Source organism: Chlorocebus sabaeus, chromosome 25, assembly GCF_047675955.1.
Source record: "Chlorocebus sabaeus isolate Y175 chromosome 25, mChlSab1.0.hap1, whole genome shotgun sequence".
NCBI classification, from domain to species: domain Eukaryota; kingdom Metazoa; phylum Chordata; class Mammalia; order Primates; family Cercopithecidae; genus Chlorocebus; species Chlorocebus sabaeus.
In genome coordinates, this window is record NC_132928.1 from 85,074,522 (window position 1) to 85,094,950 (window position 20,429).

Below are 20,429 nucleotides of genomic sequence, written 5' to 3' on the forward strand. Positions count from 1 at the left end.
GTTATATAGCCAAAACCTTTTTACAATTCTGCAATACCCTACAAATTAAACATACCACAGGCATTCCCTACAATCCCCAAGGACAAGGTATAGTAGAAAGAGCCCATCTGTCATTAAAAACTGTTATCACAAAATTAAAAGGGGGGAGCTGGTACCCCGTGAAGGGTACCCCCAGAAACATACTCAATCATGCCCTGTTTATCCTTAATTTTTTAAATTTGGACAGTCATGGAAAATCTGCTGCCGACCGTTTCTGGCATCCTGAATCTCAAAAACAGTTCGCAATGGTAAAATGGAAAGATCCACTTGATAATTCATGGCATGGCCCCGATCCAGTTTTAATTTGGGGAAGAGGCTCAGTATGCATCTTCTCACAAAAGAATGATGCAGCCAGATGGCTGCCTGAAAGATTGGTAAGACAAATAAATCATAACCATTGTCAGTCCAGGGAAGATAAATCTCCCTGAGAAGTTTCTTCCTTTTTGCTTTTCAGGAAATGAAGCCTAACATGAGATTCCTTTGGAGAATAATTGCTCTATATAACATAGTGACAGTCTATGCAGGTTTTGGTGACCCTTGTAAAGCAAGAGGATTACTACGAAAACAATACGGCCAGCCTTGTGACTGCAGAGGGGGACAAATATCTGAACCTCCGTCAGACAGAATCACCCAGGTGACTTGCTCGGGCAAGACAGCGTACTTAATGCCAGACCAGTCGTGGAAATGAAAAGTGCTGTTTTTACGCCAACAAATCCGGAATTGTCAGAGATAAGATAAAGACTTTACAAGAAGAACTAGAAAAGCGCAGAAAGGGCCTGGCCGCCAATCCATTGTGGACGGGACTCGATGGACTTCTCCCCTATCTCCTGCCATTTCTTGGTCCTTTACTTACTCTTCTACTCTTCCTCACTCTCGGGCCTATAATCCTTAATAAGCCTATGGCATTCATCAGACAACAAATCGAGGCCTTCCAGGCCAAACCTATACAGGTCCATTATCATCGCCTTGAGATGACTGAAAATGGTGAGTCTTATTTACCTCAATAAGACCACCTCCCCTGTGTGCTGAACTGGACAGTCAATGACGGGTAAGAGGACACTATCTCCACCGGAGCCTAAGACAGGAGGGCCGCCTTTGCTGCTGCCTTATCCCATGACGGGCCTAGAAGGTGGGGATGAGTTGACCCAACCTAAGACAGGCGCAGTTCCCCGGGGGGTCGTTTTCTTGTCATAAAACAATAAAAAGGGGGACCTGTCCGGAGCTGCACGCCCCAGCCATAGCGAGTAATTATTGACGATTAGACGCCTGAGCGCTATTCATTTCCACCTCTCACCTCCTTCCCAGATTTGTCTTTTCCCTGTATTAAATACCTCGCACAAGATGGCACTCTTCCTGCTTCTTCTTCACCCATCTTTCCCGCGCGCGCGAAAATTGTTACTTCGTAGCAAAATTGTTACTTCCTAGCGCAGGCGCAACATGACGACCGACCGTTGAAACCGAAACCTGCCTGGCCGCGCCCTCTGAAATGAGATCATTTCCGCCTTGGCCCAACCCCTTCCTCTCCAAGTGTATATAAGGCACTGCATTACTGCCATTAAACGAGACTTGATCAGAGCACTGTCTTGTGTCCATTTCTCGTGTCTCTTGTTCCCCAAATTCCCACTCCCTCCTCCAGGGCCTGCTTCGACGATCCCGCGGGCCGGGATAAATGATGAGTACACATAGACACAAAGAGGTAAATAAACACTGGTCATACTTGAAGATGAACGGTGAAAATAGGGTGAGGGTCTAGAAACTACCTATTGGTTACTATGTTCACCACCTGGGTGATAAAATCATTTGTACACCAAACCCCATGATGACATCTGACCCATGTAACAATCCTGCACATGTAGCCTCTAAACCTAAAATAAAAGTTGAATAAGAAAAACAAGAAATGGGCGAATGATGAAGGTCTGAATATGAAGGTAATAAATTCCATGCCTTAAAGTAATATGAAATCTTTTATGTTCTGTTATCTTTTATACTCCATTATTTTTTAATTTTGAGTTATCTCTTTTGAATTTTCATTAAAATGTAAGAACTCATTTATAAACTGAGTGAAATACCTGTTCCTAAATATTTGTATTTCCTTTCACAGTTTTATTCATTCTTTTTTTTTTTTTTTTTTTTTGAGACTGAGTCTTGCTCTGTTGCCCAGGCTGGAGTGCAGTGGCGCAATCTCGGCTCACTGCAAGCTCCGCCTCCCGGGTTCATGTCATTCTCCTGCCTCCGCCTCCCGAGTAGCTGGGACTACAGGCGCCCGCCACCACGTCCACCTAATTTTTTGTATTTTTAGTAAAGACGGGGTTTCACCGAGTTAGCCAGGATGGTCTCGACCTACTGACCTCGTGATCTGCCCACCCTGGCCTCCCAAAGTGCTAGGATTATAGGTGTGAGCAACTGCTCCTGGCCAGTTCTTTTCTTTTTTTTAGACAGGGTCTCACTATGTTACCCACGCTGAAGTGCAATGGTGCAATTACAGCTCACTGCAGCCTGGAACTCTGAGGCTCAAGTGATCCTCCCACCTGAGCCTCCCAAGTAGCTGAGACCACAGCTCCCCACCTCCATGCCTGGCTGTTTTTTTTTTTAAGTTCAGGCAGTGCCTCGTAATGTTGCCCAGGCTGGTCTCAAACTTCTGAATTCAAGTGATCCACCCACATCAGCGTCCCAAAGTGCTGAGATTACAGTGGTGAGCCACTGTGCCTAACCTTATTATTTCAAATAAAAATTAATATATACTTAAAAAAAGAAACCATAAGCTGGGCTCGGTGGCTCATGCCTGTAATCCCAGCACTTTGGGAGGCCGAGGCAGGAGGATCACCTGAGGTCAGGAATTTGAGACCAGTCTGGCCAACATGGTGAAACCCTGTCTCTACTAAAAATACAAAAAAATTAGCCTGGTGTGGCAGTGCATGCCTGTAATCCCAGCTAGTCAGGAGGCTGAGGCATGAGAATTGCTTGAACCTGGGAGTCGGAGGTGGTGGTGAGCCAAGATTGTGCCATTACACTCCAGCCTGGACAACAAGAACAAAACTCCATCTCAAATATATATATATATATATAAAACATATAGTATATGTTATATGTTATATAACATATAATATATTTATAATTATATAAATATATACTATATATAAAGAAATCACACAAAAATATCTTTTCAGCACAATATTTATGGTATATTAATAGTAACATTAAGCTACTAAAAACTCAAGAGGTAAAACTATGCAGCCATAAAAAAAGAGCAAAATTCTGATTCATGATAAATAGACAGTTAATCCACAAAGAATAAGAAAAAATAATCAGACCCGTGGTCACATCTCTGAGCAGAAGTTAGAAAAGATCAGAACACCAGAACTGTACAAGGTCTGTTTATTCACCCGGAGAGGGAGCCCAAGACCTTATAGTCTTATCATTTAAACTTAGCATAAAACAATTTATTCCAAGAATGATCTATGATTTTTTCAGGTCATATCACTCAGTTCACTCGTTTTCAATCAAGAGAATCAAAATCTCACATTCAAATCATGGAATAAAATTCTTAAATACTTGCCCAAACTGGAATTATGTCCCAGCAAGATTTTATAAAGAGGAATCCCATACTCAGTAGGTTAAATACGTTCCAAGCTTGGGGACCACTCTCAAGGTGGAGATACAGCCCAAGGTGGTTCATTCCTAGGGAATGAGTGAAGGAAGCCTGAGTGATTGGAATTTAATTCTGGGCGCTCCACACACCCATTTATCCCTGCAGGTGAGGAAATGCTCTCTTCTCCAGGTCTCAATTCTCACCAGTGACCAAACACTCTCCCAGAGTCGGGTGAAGGCTCTGATCTGTGAGTCCTTTTTCTGATACCAAATGTGTGGACTTTGCTGAACACCAACCAATTCTCCAACACCTACTAAGTGTCCAGCAATTAAATTCTGACACCACTCAGAGTCAACGCGTACCCCACAAGCTCACAGATCAGTGCCACAACACTGCGCACATTGCATATGCCAGCTGCAAGCCTCAGGGGCCCATCTATCCTTCTGAGTAATTGCTTGTAAGTCAGAGGTTCCCATCACCCCTTCCTCAAGTTTGATAATGTGAAAAAAAACTATGCTCGGAACTCGGCAAAAACAAGTTACTGATGTTTACCAGTTTATTATAAAAGATGTGACTCAGGAACAACTCAATGGAAGAGCTGTAGAGGACAAGGGAATGTAGCCGGTGAAGATGGGGTGAGTAGGTAATCCTGTTAAATATCTGCAACTTAAAAAACAAACAACAACAAAAACATTCTTTGTGTTCTTCGGGGAACAGCTTAGTGAAAACAAACACCTTCTCATTATGACTTAGATGATGCTTCCTTTACGGATAATAAAGCCAGAAACAGACTTTTTTTTTTTTTTTTTTTTTTTGCCTCTTAATTAGCTGACTAAATTTGTCTTCAGTGGTCAGAACAAAATACTTGTTAACCAAATTTTACTTAAGTTTCCCTCCTTCCCTCAGGCCCCTGAACTCTGATACACCCTCAGCCTGAGTCAACATACAACCCTGCTTTATTCCTCTCCTGTGAACAGGCTGACAGGCTGACCTCAGGGTGAAATGTTCTCTGATCTAGAATCCATCTGGCCCTCTTCTTCTCCCCTTTTCTTCTAATCTAGTTTGCCTCTTCCTAAGAAAGCAAGCCCTTTTTTGCCTAACCTTTAACATGCTTGCCGCTGTTATACGTGGTTTTTCCTCATTGCGATACTTCAGAATAAACTCCCTTCTCATATAACTCTGAATTTACTTTATTGCAGCAGTTCCCCACCTTTCTGGCATCAGGGACCAGTTTCATAGAAGACAGTTTTTCCATAGATGGTGGGGATAGTTTCAGGACCACACTGTTCTACCTCAGATCATCAGACATTAGATTCTTGTAAGCAGCACACAACCCAGATCCCTCCCAGGCACAGCTCACAATAGGGTTCATGCTCCTCTGAGACTCTAATGCCACCACTGATCTGACAGGAGAAGCTGCTCAGGTGGTAATGTTCGCTCACCTGCTGCTCACCTCCTGCTGCATGGCCTGGATCCTAACAGGTCACCTACTGGTACTGGTCCATGGCCCAGGGGTTGGGGACCCCTGCTTTATTGAATGATGTCTAGAAAGAATGCCAGGACAATGAACATTACACCCTTAAAAAGGGGATCCCATCCTTCCCATCCAGGCCCAACCACATCCACTCGTGAACACCAGATTTCCAGAACTCTGTAGCTTCTCTCAATATAAAGAGAGCTCCTTTCATGGCTGGGGTGAGCAGGCTGGGACATCTGTAAAGGCAGGCTCCCAAGGAAGAACTGAGTAGGCCTTCCATGATCTTTTTGCAGGCTTCAGATTGGCCTTCGCTGGCAGTCACTGAGCTCAAGCTTCTGTTTCTCAGTCAAGGTTATTTGGTTGGTTTAATTTTTTAAAAAATAATATTTGAAGAATCCAGAAAAATAACTCAAACTCAGTGTTCATGTTTATAGGAGGGGAGGAAATTGTGAGGCACTTACATTTAATACCTCAACTGGAAAAGCCAAAGTATCTATCCCTATCATACAATATGTCATTTATTTATTTCCATGACAACAAATCACCTCCAGGAGCTGCCAACTCCTATCCCATAAAACTTAGCATTAAACTCCAACTTCCAGATAACAAGATACAGAACAGGGTTCTCCACTGTTATAAATTCTCCACCCTGCAAAAAGGAGGGAGGTACTGATGTTTTGATAAGTATCTGTAATTAACCAATTTATCTACAACGCTTGCTTGTGAAAATGTAATCATTTTTCTGCAGCCATAATGAAAAAGAGATTTTTCATGTTTTTCCCTGGTAACATTTTGGTATAGTTTGGCTGTGTCCCACTCAAATCTCATCTTGAATTGTAACTCCCACCATTCCCACATGTGGGAGGAACCTAGTGGGAGGTAACTGAATCATGGGGGCAGGTCTTTCCCATGCTGTTCTTGTGATAGCGAATAAGTTTCATGAGATCTGATGGTTTTAAAAACTGGAGTTTCCCTGCACAAGCTCGCTCTCTCTCTGCCTGTCGTCATCCACATGTAATATGTGACTTGCTCCTCCTCGCCTTCCGCATGATTGTCAGGCTTCCCCAGCCATGTGGAACAATAAGTCCTTTAAATCTCTTTCTCTTATAAATTGCCCAGTCTCAGGTATGTCTTTACCAGCAGCATGAAAACAAACGAATACACATTCCCAAAGCAAAGCCCTAGAATTCCCTTTCAAATCTCCCTCAAAAAAGAACAGACTTGAGAAACTTACTACACTCACTCTTGGGAAGAAAAAGGTTAACAAGAATTTTTTTTTTTTTTTTTTTTTTGAGATGGAGTCTTGCTCTGTCGCCCAGGCTGGAGTGCAGTGGCGCGATCTCAGCTCACTGCAAGCTCCACCTCCTGGGTTCACATCATTCTCCTGCCTCAGCCTCCTGAGTAGCTGGGACTACAGGCGCCCGCAGCCTCGCCCGGCTAGTTTTTTGTATTTTTTAGTAGAGACGGGGTTTCACCCTGTTAGCCAGGATGGTCTCGATCTCCTGACCTCGTGATCCGCCCGTCTCGGCCTCCCAAAGTGCTGGGATTACAGGCTTGAGCCACCGTGCCCGGCAACAAGAATTTTTAACAAATGGAATATGAATAGATTTCCCCCCCCCCTGAAATCCACCTCTTTCTTGTCTCTTTGGAAATACTTTTTTTTAAATCTTTCAAGCTCTATGAATAAAACATTTTAAGGTTAACGAAAAACTGAAACTGAACTAAGTGAATAAATCTTTTCAAGGCAATAAACTCGGGGGGGGGGGGGGGTCAGGCTGACAGAACGTAGACATCTCCGGGTCAAGTGTCAAGTCGGGACACTTTATCACTTTGGATATCCTCACAGGCCCATTCTCCTCACAGAAATACTCAATGATCATCCTCCCAGGAGACACTGTACTGTGACCCATAGTGTGCCTGAATTTTTTTTGTTTTGTTTGAGACGGAGTCTTGCTCCGTCGCTCAGGCTGGAGTGCAGTGGCGCGATCTCAGCTCACTGCAAGCTCCACCTCCTGGGTTCACACCATTCTCCTGCCAGAGTAGCTGGGACTACAAGCACCCGCCACCATGCCTGGCTAATTTTTTGTATTTTTAGTAGAGACAGGGTTTCTCCATGTTAGCCAGGATGGTCTCGATCTCCTGGTCTGCCCACCTCGGCCTCCCAAAGTGTTGGCATTACAAGCGTGAGCCACCGCACCTGGCCTGTGTGCCTGAATTTCTAAGCCCTTTTCTGCCTAAACTTTAACATGCTTGCAGCTCTTATACCTGGTGTTTTTCCCCCATTGCAATACTTTAGAATAAACTCTCTTTTTTTCTTTTTGAGACTGAGTCTCGCTCTGTCTCAAAGGCTGGAGTGCAGTGGCACCATCTCAGCTCATTGCAACCTCCACCTCCTGGCCTCAAGCGATTCTCCTGCCTCAGCATCCCAGGTAGCTGGGATGACAGGCATGCACCACCAGACTGGGCTAATTTTTGTATTTTTGGTAGAGACAGTGTTTCGCCACACTGGCAAGGCTGGTCTCCAACTCCTGATCTCAAGTGATCCACCCCCCTTGGCCTCCCAAAATGCTGGGATTACAGGCGTGGGTCACGTCCAGCCAACTCCTTTCTTACATAATTCTGATGATGGTGCTTTTCTGGTTCTTGCACCACCTCACTGGGGGAGGGGGGTATTCCTTGTCCTTTGAGATAGTTTTTCTCCTTTTCCAAGTCCGAGAAAATCCAGAGGGCAGGAATCATTTCTAGCTTTTTCCCTTAATACCAGCGTCTGATTGGCTGCCTATCAACATATCTCCAAGGAACGATGAAAACTGGGGTTGGAGGAAGAAAATCCTAATGCACCAGGGACTTGTGTTTTAAACGAAGAGTATACTAGGAGACGTCTCTCAGCTCCAGGGCACCCAGATGCTGCCTAGAGAGGCTCTACTCCCATATTTTAAACTGTCCTCTGGGAGGAGATGACCCAGGAGAAGGTATTCATTAGATACTCCAAGAGATCTGGCCGCTAAACAGAGGACCTCTAAGAAAAGATATGAGGGTGGCTGAGGACATATCACCCTCTAACGTTTCCAAAGGGGAACTTCACCCCAAAGATATTCTGGTAAGATGTGCACACTCAAAAAAGATAAAACTAGGAGATACACAAAGACTTTTTTTTTTTTTAAACAATTGTCAGGTGATTATCATCTGCTTTCTACTCAGGTGTAACGTTCAGAAATATTTTAAGAGTGAAAACAAATATTTTCAAAACGACTCACTACTCTAAAAAAAAAAAACTGCATCTGTATGAAATGTACAATAAAAGACAAATACTTGATAATGTTGCATTTGAATGTAGGAAAAGAATTGGAAATTTAGGATTTTACTACAAGCCCCAGAAGAGTTGGGCTGTGGGAACACGGTCGTTGATGTGAGATCCTGTTTGCCATACACTTAGAAATGTGGAGTGTTATGTTAAAATAATTAAACACAGGTACTAGGGAGACTGAGGTGGGAGGATCGCTTCAGCCCGAGTCCGAGACTCCATCATATATATGTACATACACACATGAATGAGTAACCAACCAACCAAAATGTAACTCATGCTTGTCTTGTAAATTAATAACTTAAAGGCAAACAAAACAGCCTTAAACCACCACGAACCCACCAATTAACCTCTGATGACATAACCAGGAGGTATCTGGCTGCACAGTCTATGTGGGGTGACTACACAACTGTACACAATCAATCATTTAATTGGGTTTGCTTCTGGGTTCCTTATTAGAGCTCTTCCTTCCCCAAACCACAAACCACGCTGGGCGGCTTCCTAACTCACGACTCTCTGCTCAAATAAACCTTTTAATATTTTAACAGCGCTTCAGTTTTATTTCTAACAGGAGAAAGGAGGTTTTGGAGACTTCACCGATCACAGCTCCTCCCACGCAGGAACCCCGAACCCCAAGTGGGGACTCTCCCCTGCGGACCCTCCCGTCGGCTCCGCACGTTCCGAGGGGGACGCGGGTCTGCAGGCGCAGAGCTGTCCAGAGAGGTTCCGGGCCTGGCCGAGGCGGCGGGGCAGGGACAAGCCAGGCGGCCCGGGGTCCGGCTGCGGGTCCAGCCCCCCATCCTGTGCCACTAAGGCCGCGAGGCGACAGCGGAAACTCGGGTCGGCACCGCCGGGAGGTCCGGGTTCGCCACAGCGCTTCCTGCCGGTTCCCGCTTCCCCCTCCAGACACTGGCGGGGACACTCACCATTTCCCACTCTCCGGTGTCTCGGGTCTTCCCTAAGGACCTTCCAGGACCTGCAGGTCCCAGAGCCACAGAGGCTGCCGCGGAACCACTTGGACCTCCCAGGGATAAGGGGAAGGAGCGGCGGAGACACACCGAGCTCGCCAGAGTCTCGCTGCCCAACACAAAAGCCCCGCCAAGGCCCGGAAGTTGCCCCCTCCTTTCGCCGTGCGCTTGAGAGAACAGTCCCCTTCCCAGCGCCCGATTGGACAGGGCTTTAGGCCCCGCCCCTTCAGTCCTGAGTGACCGGAGCTGCCATCAGACAAGGCGCGGAGTGAGGCCAGTTCTTTCCGTGCAGTCCTTTTCCAAGGCGTGGATTCTGCCCCGTGCTGAGACCTGGCGCCCCCTGGGGGACTTTTCCATTCAACCTTGTACACAAGGTTATGTCCATTTATGAGTAGTATTTGTGATATTTATGATTGGAAACACTATGATGACAATTATTCTAAAATTTCAGATTTCGGCCGGGCGCGGTGGCTCAAGCCTGTAATCCCAGCACTTTGGGAGGCCGAGACGGGCGGATCATAAGGTCAGGAGATCGAGACCATCCTGGCTAACACGGTGAAACCCCATCTCTACTAAAAAATACAAAAAATTAGCCGGGCGTGGTGGCAGGCGCCTGTAGTCCCAGCTACTCGGGAGGCTGAGGCAGGAGAACGGCGTGAACCCAGGAGGCGGAGCTTGCAGTGAGTTGAGATCCGGCCACTGCACTCCAGCCTGGGCCACAGAGCGAGACTCCGTATCAAAAAAAAAAAAAAAAAAAAAAAAAAAATCAGATTTCACAACCTTCCTGGCCTCTGATCTTTTGAGGAGGCAGCCTGAATTTTTTTTTCTTGTTTCTAGTGGGATTAGAGGCAGCCTGAATTTTGAAAAGAGAACCTCCTCTCACGTAGCAATGCCCAATAGAAATAAAATGTGAGCCACGTGTGTTCTAGTAGCAATAGAAAAGAAAAAAACAGGTGAAATTGATTACAATGATTTATTTAACCAAATATAGCCAAAAATATTGTTTCAATCTATGATCGATGTTAATTAAGCTCGCGCCTAATTGAAGAGACTACCCAAACAGGTTAAGTGTGAGCAACAAGGCTAGTTTATTCACTCGGGTGCGAGCGGGCTGAGTCCGAAAAGAGGGTCAGCGGAGGGTGGTGGGATTGGAGTTAGTTTTATAGGTGAGGGGTCAGCAATGGAAAGTTACAGTTGGGGCCGTTTATTGCGGGCAGGGGAAGAATGTCACAAGGTACATAGTCACAAGAGGGAGGGGTCACAGTGTCACTAGGCTGACTGGTCAGTTAGGGTAGTGCACGTCACAATGGTAGAATGCTGCGAGGTTGGCTAATCAGTTAAGACAGAAACTAACCGTTTTTCTTCCTTTGTGGTTTTCCTGTTGTCCCAGACTTTCTGGCTCCGGAGACCTTCTGGGTGTATACATGTGGGTCATAGGGGTCACAATGGCTTGACCATGGCGCAGCCTGCTCAGAGGACCTTACAATCAATATATTATTATTAATGAAGTTAATTTCGGTGGGTGCTAAATCTTTCAGAATCACTCTCTGTATTAAGCTTCTGGCATGCTTCAATTCAGACTGCACATTTGGATACACGTGTCTGGTTTTACCACTTTATTTTAAGGTTGTTCAATGGGTCCAGGAATGTCTGCCTGTTCCTTTCATATAACTGTTCATTATTTATTGATTAGTATTTCTTAATTTCACTTATCTCAGGGAGAGTTGCCAAATAGTGGTTTTCTAATTATTTTCTCTACAGGTATTAGTTCTCATTCTTCTATTAAGAATTGCGTTTTCTCATGAACTCTCTCCATTACATTAAAAACTAGTCTATTAGGAAAGGAAGAGTGAAAGCTTGATTCTCCCTTTTATCAGTTGTCATAATAATGACGGTGTGGCCTCAGCAAACAAAAAAAATGTGAGTGATATTTTTTCTAACCTTATTTTTTGTGCATTTAATGAGATTTCATACACTGCAGTCTATTATTTTTTTGAGCTCAAATTATCCCCCCCTCTTTTTTTTTTTTTGAGACTGAATCTCACTCTGTTGCCCAGGCTGGAGTGCAGTGGTGTGATTTCGGCTCACTGCAACCTCTGCCCCCCGGATTCAAGCGATTCTCGTGCCTCATCCTCCTGAGGAGCTGGGATTACAGGCACCCACCACGACGCCTGGCTAAATTTGTATTTTTAGTAGAGACAGGGTTTCACCATGTTGGCCAGGCTGGTCTGGAACTCCTGACCTCAGGTGATCCACCCACCTTGGCCTCCCAAAGTGCTGGGATTATAGGCGTGAGCCACCACACCCGGCCAAATTGTCCCATCTTAAGTGAGGGCCTCTATACGTTGCCTCCTTTATCCTTGTATGGTATGTTTTGAGAGCTTTCTTATTTTCTGGAGCAGACGGAAATTGTGTGCTTCCCTTTTTCTGTTATATAAGTTGCAAAGAGATGCCCATTTGGGATTTTCCTTGTTACTTGGCTTATGGCGTTTCCTAACACGCACAATATTCTGGTTTTATATTAAACTGATAAAGATAAAAAATCTTTATGAATTTTTTAAATTAATATTTCTTGGTTTGAGTCATGAGCCTGATTTATCCTCACAGCTTGTAGAAGTATTTATCAATGTTTTCTTCTGTTTTTATGTTTTCTTTTTTTTTTTTTTTTTTTTTTGAGATGGAGTCTCCCTCTGTCACCCAGGCTGGAGTGCCGTGGTGTGATCTCAGCTCACTGTAAGCTCTGCCTCCTGGAATCACGCCATTCTCCTGCCTCAGCCTCCCAAAGAGCTGGTGAGAGGTGAAGCGGGCTGGGTTTCTGGGTCGCGGTGGAGGGGGGAGGGGGGGGGAGGCGGTGGACTTGGAGAACTTTTGTGTCTAGCTAAAGGATTGTAAATGCACCAATCAGCACTCTGTGTCTAGCTAAAGGATTGTAAATGCACCAATCAGCACTCTTTAAAATGGACCAATCCGCACTCTGTAAAATGGACCAATCAGCACTCTGTAAAATGGACCAATCTGCACTCTGTAAAATGGACCAATCAGCACTCTGTAAAATGGACCAATCCGCACTCTGTAAAATGGACCAATCAGCACTCTGTAAAATGAACCAATCAGGCAGATGTGGGTGGGGGCAAATAAGCCAATAAAAGCAGGGTGCCCGAGCTAGCTGGGATAAGGCCCTGGGATCCTTTCCCAATCTGTGGAGGGTTTTTGCTCCTCATAGTAAAGGTTGCAGTTACGCCGGGCTCGGTGGCTCAAGCCTGTAATCCCAGCACTTTGGGAGGCCGAGACGGGCGGATCACGAGGTCAGGAGATCGAGACCATCCTGGCTAACACGGTGAAACCCCGTCTCTACTAAAAAATACAAAAAAACTAGCCGGGCGAGGTGGCGGGCGCCTGTAGTCCCAGCTACTTGGGAGGCTGAGGCAGGAGAATGGCGTGAACCCGGGAGGCGGAGCTTGCAGTGAGCTGAGATCCGGCCACTGCACTCCAGCCTGGGCGACAGAGCCAGACTCTGTCTCAAAAAAAAAAAAAAAAAAAAAAAGGTTGCAGTTACTCAGTGTGGGTCCCTGTTGCCTTTATGAGCTGTAACAGTCATGGTGAAGGTCTGCAGCTTGACTCCTGAAGTCAACAAGACCGCAAACTGACGGGGAAGAGCAAACAACAACAGACACACCACCTTTAAGAGCTGTAACACTCACCGTGAAGGTTTGCAGCTTCACTCCTGAAGTCAGCGAGACCACGAAGCCACTAGAAGGAAGAAACTCTGGACATGTCCGAACATCAGAAGGAACAAACCCTGGACACACCATCTTTAAGAACTGTAACACTCACCGTGAAGGTTTGCAGCTTCATTCTTGAAGTCAGACCAAGAACCCACCAATTCCAGAGACACTGGCACTACAGGCGCCGCCACCACGCCTAGCTAGTTTTTTGTATTTTTAGTAGAGAAGGGGTTTCACCGTGTTAGGATGGTCTTGATCTCTTGACTTCGTGATACTCCCGGCTCGGCCTCCCAAAGTGCTGGGATTACAGGTGTGAGCCACGGCACTGGGCCCGTTTTTTTTTACCATTTAGATTTTTCCTTCATTTATTGCTTATCTTACTATAGCTTGTGAAGAATTAATGAATTTTAATCTTTTTATGGGCATGTTCAGTTGCCAAACACAATGTGTTAATAAAGGCTCTGTGGATTTTGTTGTATATCTTATGCGTTTTGGTGTATTTCTGATTTTTCTACTGCCCTGGTCTGTTCACCTAGTTTCACCACAACATCGCACTGCTTTAATTAAGATTGTAATGTATTTTAATGTTTTACAGAACCAGAAACCTTCACTGTGTTTCGTTTTGGCTATTCTTACATGTTTGCTCGTTCATATACACTTTGCAAAATTGTTCCTAGCTTTAAAGAATGATAAAATCAAATACAATGTTGACGTTAGCTTAAAAATAACCTCTAGTATGTTTTCCATGAGTATGAAAAAGACTTTGCTATCTTTGGGAAAAAAAATCCAAGTACTATTGTAGATGGTTTTAAATTAACAGCAACACATGCTAAGTTCTGCTAGACATTTTTGCATAAGCAGACATGATCAAGGGACTGTTCTATTTATCAGTATAAAAATGATGAACTTTATCAGTTGACTTCCAAATATTTAATCACTCTAGAATTCTAGGTATAAATTTCATTTTGTCATTATATGTTGTTTTTAATAATAAATTGGAATGTGCTAGTATTTTACATATATCTGTGTGTAGGCAGAAATGAGATTTTTCCGTATTATTCTACTTTGTACAACATTTGGAAATTTTGGGTACCAATGTTCTGTTTGATCTTCATAACCTATTTGGAGGTAATACTTCCATTGTAATATTCTTAAATTGAGTTAGAAGCATTGGTTTATGTGTTATTTGAAAAGACTGTAGAATCTCCCTGTTAAACTACTTGATCCCGGAACTTTATTTGTGAGCACTTGTTTTATAAACTTATCTACTCCTGTGGATGTTACTCTGTTTAGACTTCTAAACAGGGGTCTATACTGGGAAGAACTATATATGTTTTTCGCCAGGAAAATTCCATATCATTTTGCTTTCCAAATCAATGTGCATTAAGTTGTACTAATTATTCTTTAATGATTTTAATATAAATTTATGACAGCATAGTCAGTCTTCTACATCTAATCCACGGAGGCAATCTTCTTCATTCTTCTTAGTTTCTTCATGTCACCTTCTTTATCTTTTATTTTTATTTTTGTCACCCAGGCTGGAGGGCAGTGGTGTGATCTCAGCTCACTGTAGCTTCGATGTCCCCCGGATCAGCTGATCCTCCCATCTCAACCTTCCAAGTAGCTGGGACAGCAGGAACATGCCATCACGTCTGGCTAATTTTTGTATTTTTTGTAGAGACAAAGTTTCACCATTTTGTCCAGGCTGGTCTCAAACTCCTGGACTCAAGCAATCTGCCTGCCTTGGTCTCCCAAAGTGCTGGGATTACAGGTGTTAGCCTCTGCACCTGGCCTACCTAGTTTCTTGAGTTCAATGCCCACCAGGATTTGATACTCCCAAATCATGTCTCTTACTCTTTCATTTTTCAGCTTACACGCGCGCGCACACACACACACACCTTTCTTTTTGAAGTACACTCTTAAGAAGTTCCTGTTAGTAACCAAATTATTCAGTGTTTTCTCTTTTGAAACTGTATTAATTCCCCTTTTTTTGTTAAAGGTGTGTTAGGTAGGTAAGGATTCACTTCTTGCTTACATGACAATTTCTCCCAGGTCTGTTAATATTTATTTCATTATTTTTGGCTCTCCTCAAGCTGTGGAAGTTTTGCTGTCATCTCTGTAAATTATCTTTTTTTTTTTCCTCTGATTTTTAGTGTTTTCCTTCTCTTTGGTGTTATGCACCTTGACTATTATTTCTTTTAAGTAATTTTTTATTTTTCTTTTTTTTGACACATTGCATTTCTGAATTCAAGGATTTATGTCTCATGTTCAATTTTAAAAACTTACAAATCACCAACTCTTTGAGTACTTACTTGAATTATTTTAATATAGTCTAGAAGAGCAATTAGATTTGTTTTATTCCCTCTCATTTCACTTCTATGTTTAATTATGTTTGTATTTTATATTTTTTCTCCTTCTACTGTATTTATTTTGCTCAATATACCAGTTTTCATCAGCTCAGAATAATTTTAACATTTAACCCATATGTTGCATATTAAGCATATTAATTACATTTTCAATTATTTACTTCATATTTAGCTCTTTTCCAAATATGGCTTGTCAAGCTTCGAGTTTCTTGTTCTTTGCACATCATTATATTTTTTCTATTTCCCTCATTGTATTGAAAAACATTTTATTTTATTTTATTTTATTTTTATTTATTTATTTTTTTTTTTTTGAGACAGAGTCTCGCTCTGTCGCCCAGGCTGGAGTGCAGTGGCCGGATCTCAGCTCACTGCAAGCTCCGCCTCCCGGGTTCGCGCCATTCTCCCGCCTCAGCCTCCCGAGTAGCTGGGACTACAGGCGTCCGCCACATCACCCGGCTAGTTTTTTGTATTTTTTAGTAGAGACGGGGTTTCATCGTGTTAGCCAGGATGGTCTCGATCTCCTGACCTCGTGATCCACCCGTCTCGGCCTCCCAAAGTGCTGGGATTACAGGCTTGAGCCACCGCGCCCGGCCGAAAAACATTTTAAATGTAAGTTCTATAGCTGTAACATAAGTTGTAATTTGAATCTCCCATATGGGCACAATCACTTTCGAAATGTCTGCAGTCGGGTTATGGATTTTTCCATTTGCTTTATGGCATTGGGCAATCCTCATGGATGTGGTATATGTTTGATCACCAGTATGTAAAAGAAACACTTGCTTTTTTTTTTTTTTTTTTTTTTTTTTTTTTTTGCATTTTTAAATTATACTTTAAGTTCTAGGGTACATGTGCAGAACATGCAGTTTTTGTTACATAGGTATACACGTGCCATGGTGGTTTGCTGCACCCATCAACCTGTCATCTACATTAGATATTTATTTCTCCTAATGCTATCCCTCCTCTAGCCCCCTATCCCCCGACAGGCCCTGGTGTGTAATGTTCCCCTTCCTGCATCCATGTGTTCTCACTGTTCAACTCCCACTTATGAGTGACAACATGCGGTCTTTGGTTTTCTGTTCTTGTGTTAGTTTGCTGAGAATTATGGCTTCCAGCTTCATCCATGTCCCTGCAAAGGACATGAACTCATCCTTTTTTATGGCTGTGTAGTATTCCATGGTGTATATGTGCCACATTTTATTTATCCAGTCTACCATTGATGGGCATTCGGGTTGGTTCCAAGTCTAACATCACAACAGAATACTACTCAGTGATACAAAGGAACAAAAACAACTGAAGAGCATGCCCTAGATGAGCCTCATGAATTTGCTGAGTGAGACAGCTGGACATAGTATCTTTTGTATGATTTCAGGCAAAGTAAACCTGTGGTAAGAAAAAAGAAAAATAAAAAATCAGGACAGAGGCAGTTCTGTGAAGAATGTCAGTGTTAGTTTAATGGGAATAGCATTAAATTCAAAAATTCAAAAATTAAAATGTGGCCATTTTAATTACATTGATTCTTCTTATCCATGAGCATGGAATATTTTTCCATTTGTTTGTGTCATCTCTGGTTTCTTTAGCAGTGGTTTGTAGTTCTCCTTGTACAGATCTTTCACCTCCCTAGTAAACTGTATTCCTAGGTGTTTTATTATTTTTGTGGCAATTGCGAATGGGTGTTCATTTATGATTTTGCCCTCAGTTTAACTGTTGTTGGTATATAGAAATGCTAGACATTTTTGTCATTGATTTTGTATCCTGAGACTTTGCTGAAGTTGCTTATCAGCTTAAGAAGCTTTTGGGCTGAGACCATGGGGTTTTCTAGATACAGGATCATGTTATCTGCAAACAGAGTAGTATGACTTCTTCTCTTCCTATTTGAATGCCCTTTATTTCTCTCACTTGCCTGATTTACCTGACCAGAACTTCCAATAACTGTGTTAAATAGGAGTGGTGAGAGAGAGCATCCTTGTCTTGTGTCAGTTTTAAAGGGGAATGCTTCCAACTTTTGTTTATTAAGTATGATGTTTTCTGTGGGTTGGTCATATATGGCTGTTATGATTTTGAGGTATGTTCCTTCAATACCTAATTTATTAAGAGTTCTTAACATGAAGAGATGTTGAATTTTATCAAAAACCTTTTCTGCATCTATTGAGATGATCATGTGGTTTTTTTCTTTAGTTCTGTTTATGCAATGAATCACATTTATTGACTTGTGTACATTGAACCAAGCTTGCATGCTAGGGATGAAGCCTACTTGATCGTGGTGAATAAGATTTTTGATGTGCTACTAGATTCAGTTTGCCAGTATTTTGTTGAAGATTTTTGCATGGATGTTCATCAAGGATATTGGCCTCAAGTTTTCTTTTTTTGTTGTTGTATCTCTGCCAGGACTTGGTATTAAAATTTGTATTGAACCAAAAAAGAGACCAAATAGCCAAGACAATCCTAAACAAAAAGAACAAAGCTAGAGGTCTTGTGGAACCTGACTTCAAACTATACTACAGGGCTACAGTAACCAAAACAGCATGGTACTAGTATAAGAACAGACACACAGACAAATGGAACAGAATAGAAGGCCCAGAAATAAGATCACACGCCTACAACTATCTGATCTTGCACAAACCTGACAAAAATCAGCAATGGACTGGGTGCAGTGACTCATGCCTGTAATCCCAGCACTTTGGGAGGCTGAGGTGGGCAGATCGCTTGAGGTAAGGAGCTCGAGACCAGCCTGGCCAACATGGTGAAACCCCCATCACTACTAAAAATACAAAAATTAGCCAGGCATAGTGGCAGGCACATGTAATCCCAGCTACTTGGGAGGTTGAGGCAGGAGAATTGCTTGAACCTGGGAGGCAGAGGTTGCAGTGAGCCGAGATAGTGCCACTGCACTCCAGCCTGAGCAACAGAGCAAGACTTCATCTCAAAACAAACAAATAAACAAACACCTGGAATAACTGTCTAGCCATACACAAAAAATTGAAACTGGACCCCTTCCTCACACCATATACAAAAATTAACTCAAGGTAGATTAGGGCCGGGCTCGGTGGCTCAAGCCTGTAATCCCAGCACTTTGGGAGGCCGAGACGGGTGGATCACGAGGTCAGAAGATCGAGACCATCCTGGCTTATATGGTGAAACCCCGTCTCTACTAAAAAATACAAAAAACTAGCCGGGCGAGGTGGCGGGCGCCTGTAGTCCCAGCTACTCAGGAGGCTGAGGCAGGAGAATGGCGTAAACCCGGGAGGCGGAGCTTGCAGTGAGCTGAGATCCGGCCACTGCACTCCAGCCTGGGCGACAAAGCGAGACTCCGTCTCAAAAAAAAAAAAAAAAAAAAAAAAAAAAAAAAGGTAGATTAAAGATTTAAATGTAAAACTCAAAACTAAAAATCCTGGAAGACAACCTAGGCAATACCATTTAGGACATAGGCACGGGCTAAGATTTCATGACAAAGATGCCAAAAGCAATTGCAACAGAAGCAAAAATTGACAAATGGTATCTCATTAAACTAAAGAGATTCTGCACAATGAAAGAAACTAATAACAGAGTTAATAGCTAACTATTAACAGACAACCTATGGAATGGGGGGAAATTTTTGCAAACTATGCATCTGACAAAGGTCTAAGGAATAAAGAATTTTAGCAAATTTAAATAAGGAATTTAAGCAAATTTACAAGAAAAAAAAAACCCCATTAAAAAGTTGGCAAAGGACATGAACAGAAACTTTAAAAACTTTTAAGTTCCAGGATACATGTGCAGGATGTGTAGGCTTGTTACATAGGTAAATGTGTGTCATGGTGATTTGCTGCACCTATCAACCCATCACCTAGGTATTAAGCCCAGCATACATTAGCTCTTTTCCCTAATGCTCTCCTTCCCTGAATCCCATCTCCTGACAGCCCCCAGTGTGTGTTGTTCCCCTCCCTGTGTCCATGTGTTTTCATCATTCAGCTTCAATTTGTAAGTGAGATCATGTGGTGTTTGGTTTTCTGTTCCTGCGTTAGTTTGCTATGATAATGGCTTCCAGCTTTATCCATGTTCCTGCAAAGGACATGATCTCATTCCTTTTTACGACTGCATAGTATTCCATGGTGTATATGTGCTGTATTTTCTTTATCCAGTCTATCATTGATGGGCAACCACCTGAGCCCTCCTGCCCTGTTGTACTCACACCTGCAATTGCCCCCCTCACCTGCATTCAATACCAAAGCCCTGGCCTCCTCACAGCTCCTGGAATCCAAAGAGCCCTGTGCCTCACTCTCCTCATCTGCAGCATGAGTGTCTCCCTTCCACCTCCAGCCTGGCACACAGACCCCAGGGCCAGGGACCCAGAGCCATCTTGATGGCCCAGCCCCTCTTTCATCCTGAGGTGACCCAACCCTGGATTTGACCCCAGGGAGGTCATGCCCCAGGCCTCAGTCCCTCACCTGCCTGTGGAGCACAGGGCTTGGGTGGGAAGTCGGCCTCACCCCTGGCCAGTCTATGTGCCTGGAATCTGGTCTCCCCTGTGTCTTAGCCTCATCCTCCCATCTTCCTCACCTCCCGAGGATGGAGCAGCTGCAGGGCAGGAGAGGGTGCGAGTGGGCGGGGGCCCTGAGGCAGCCCATGCCCCGGTGCCTGCTGCTTCTCAGCTGGGGAAAGGGACTTTCACCCAAAGGGCTCAGTCTCTGACTTGTCCCACAAGGACCCTAGGCGCCCCTCACAAGTGGGAATGGAGCCCCTTGGGCAGAACCTCCTGGGGGTCCTCTCCTCTCTACCAATGACAAGCAAGACCTTCAGGGTAGGGTCATGGCAGCCACACCTCCAGAGACCCCTTGGCTGCTCCTGGACCACACAGCTGCTCAGGGAACTTTAACCTCTGGCCCCCTCCACACAGCCCGGTATGACCCCCTGCAGGCACTCGCCTGTCACTCGCACACAGAAGGGCACAGTACACACAGCCTGGGGGAGCCGCTGCCAGCAGC

The 20,429-nt window shown here is 43.8% G+C and overlaps 2 protein-coding genes across 4 annotated transcripts in view; both read right to left on the reverse strand.

The window, feature by feature from the left end:
* ZNF670 (zinc finger protein 670) overlaps positions 1–9,644 on the reverse strand; it is a 47,305-nt gene extending 37,661 nt beyond the window's left edge. The window contains exons 1-2 of one of the 3 annotated variants that reach the window (XM_037986120.2): positions 9,336–9,641; positions 5,071–5,172 (exon numbers count right to left, since the gene is read on the reverse strand). Coding sequence is in view for 2 of the 3 variants with exons in the window: in XM_007990043.3 (XP_007988234.2) it covers positions 9,336–9,338 (3 nt within the window). In the remaining variant the exon portion in view is untranslated. Of the gene's footprint in view, positions 1–5,070; positions 5,173–9,335 lie in introns of all 3 variants that reach the window. The other 2 variants (XM_007990043.3, XM_007990042.3) reach the window with 2 other exon arrangements.
* LOC140710301 (endogenous retrovirus group K member 8 Gag polyprotein-like) overlaps positions 1–20,429 on the reverse strand; it is a 393,717-nt gene that overhangs the window by 49,478 nt on the left and 323,810 nt on the right.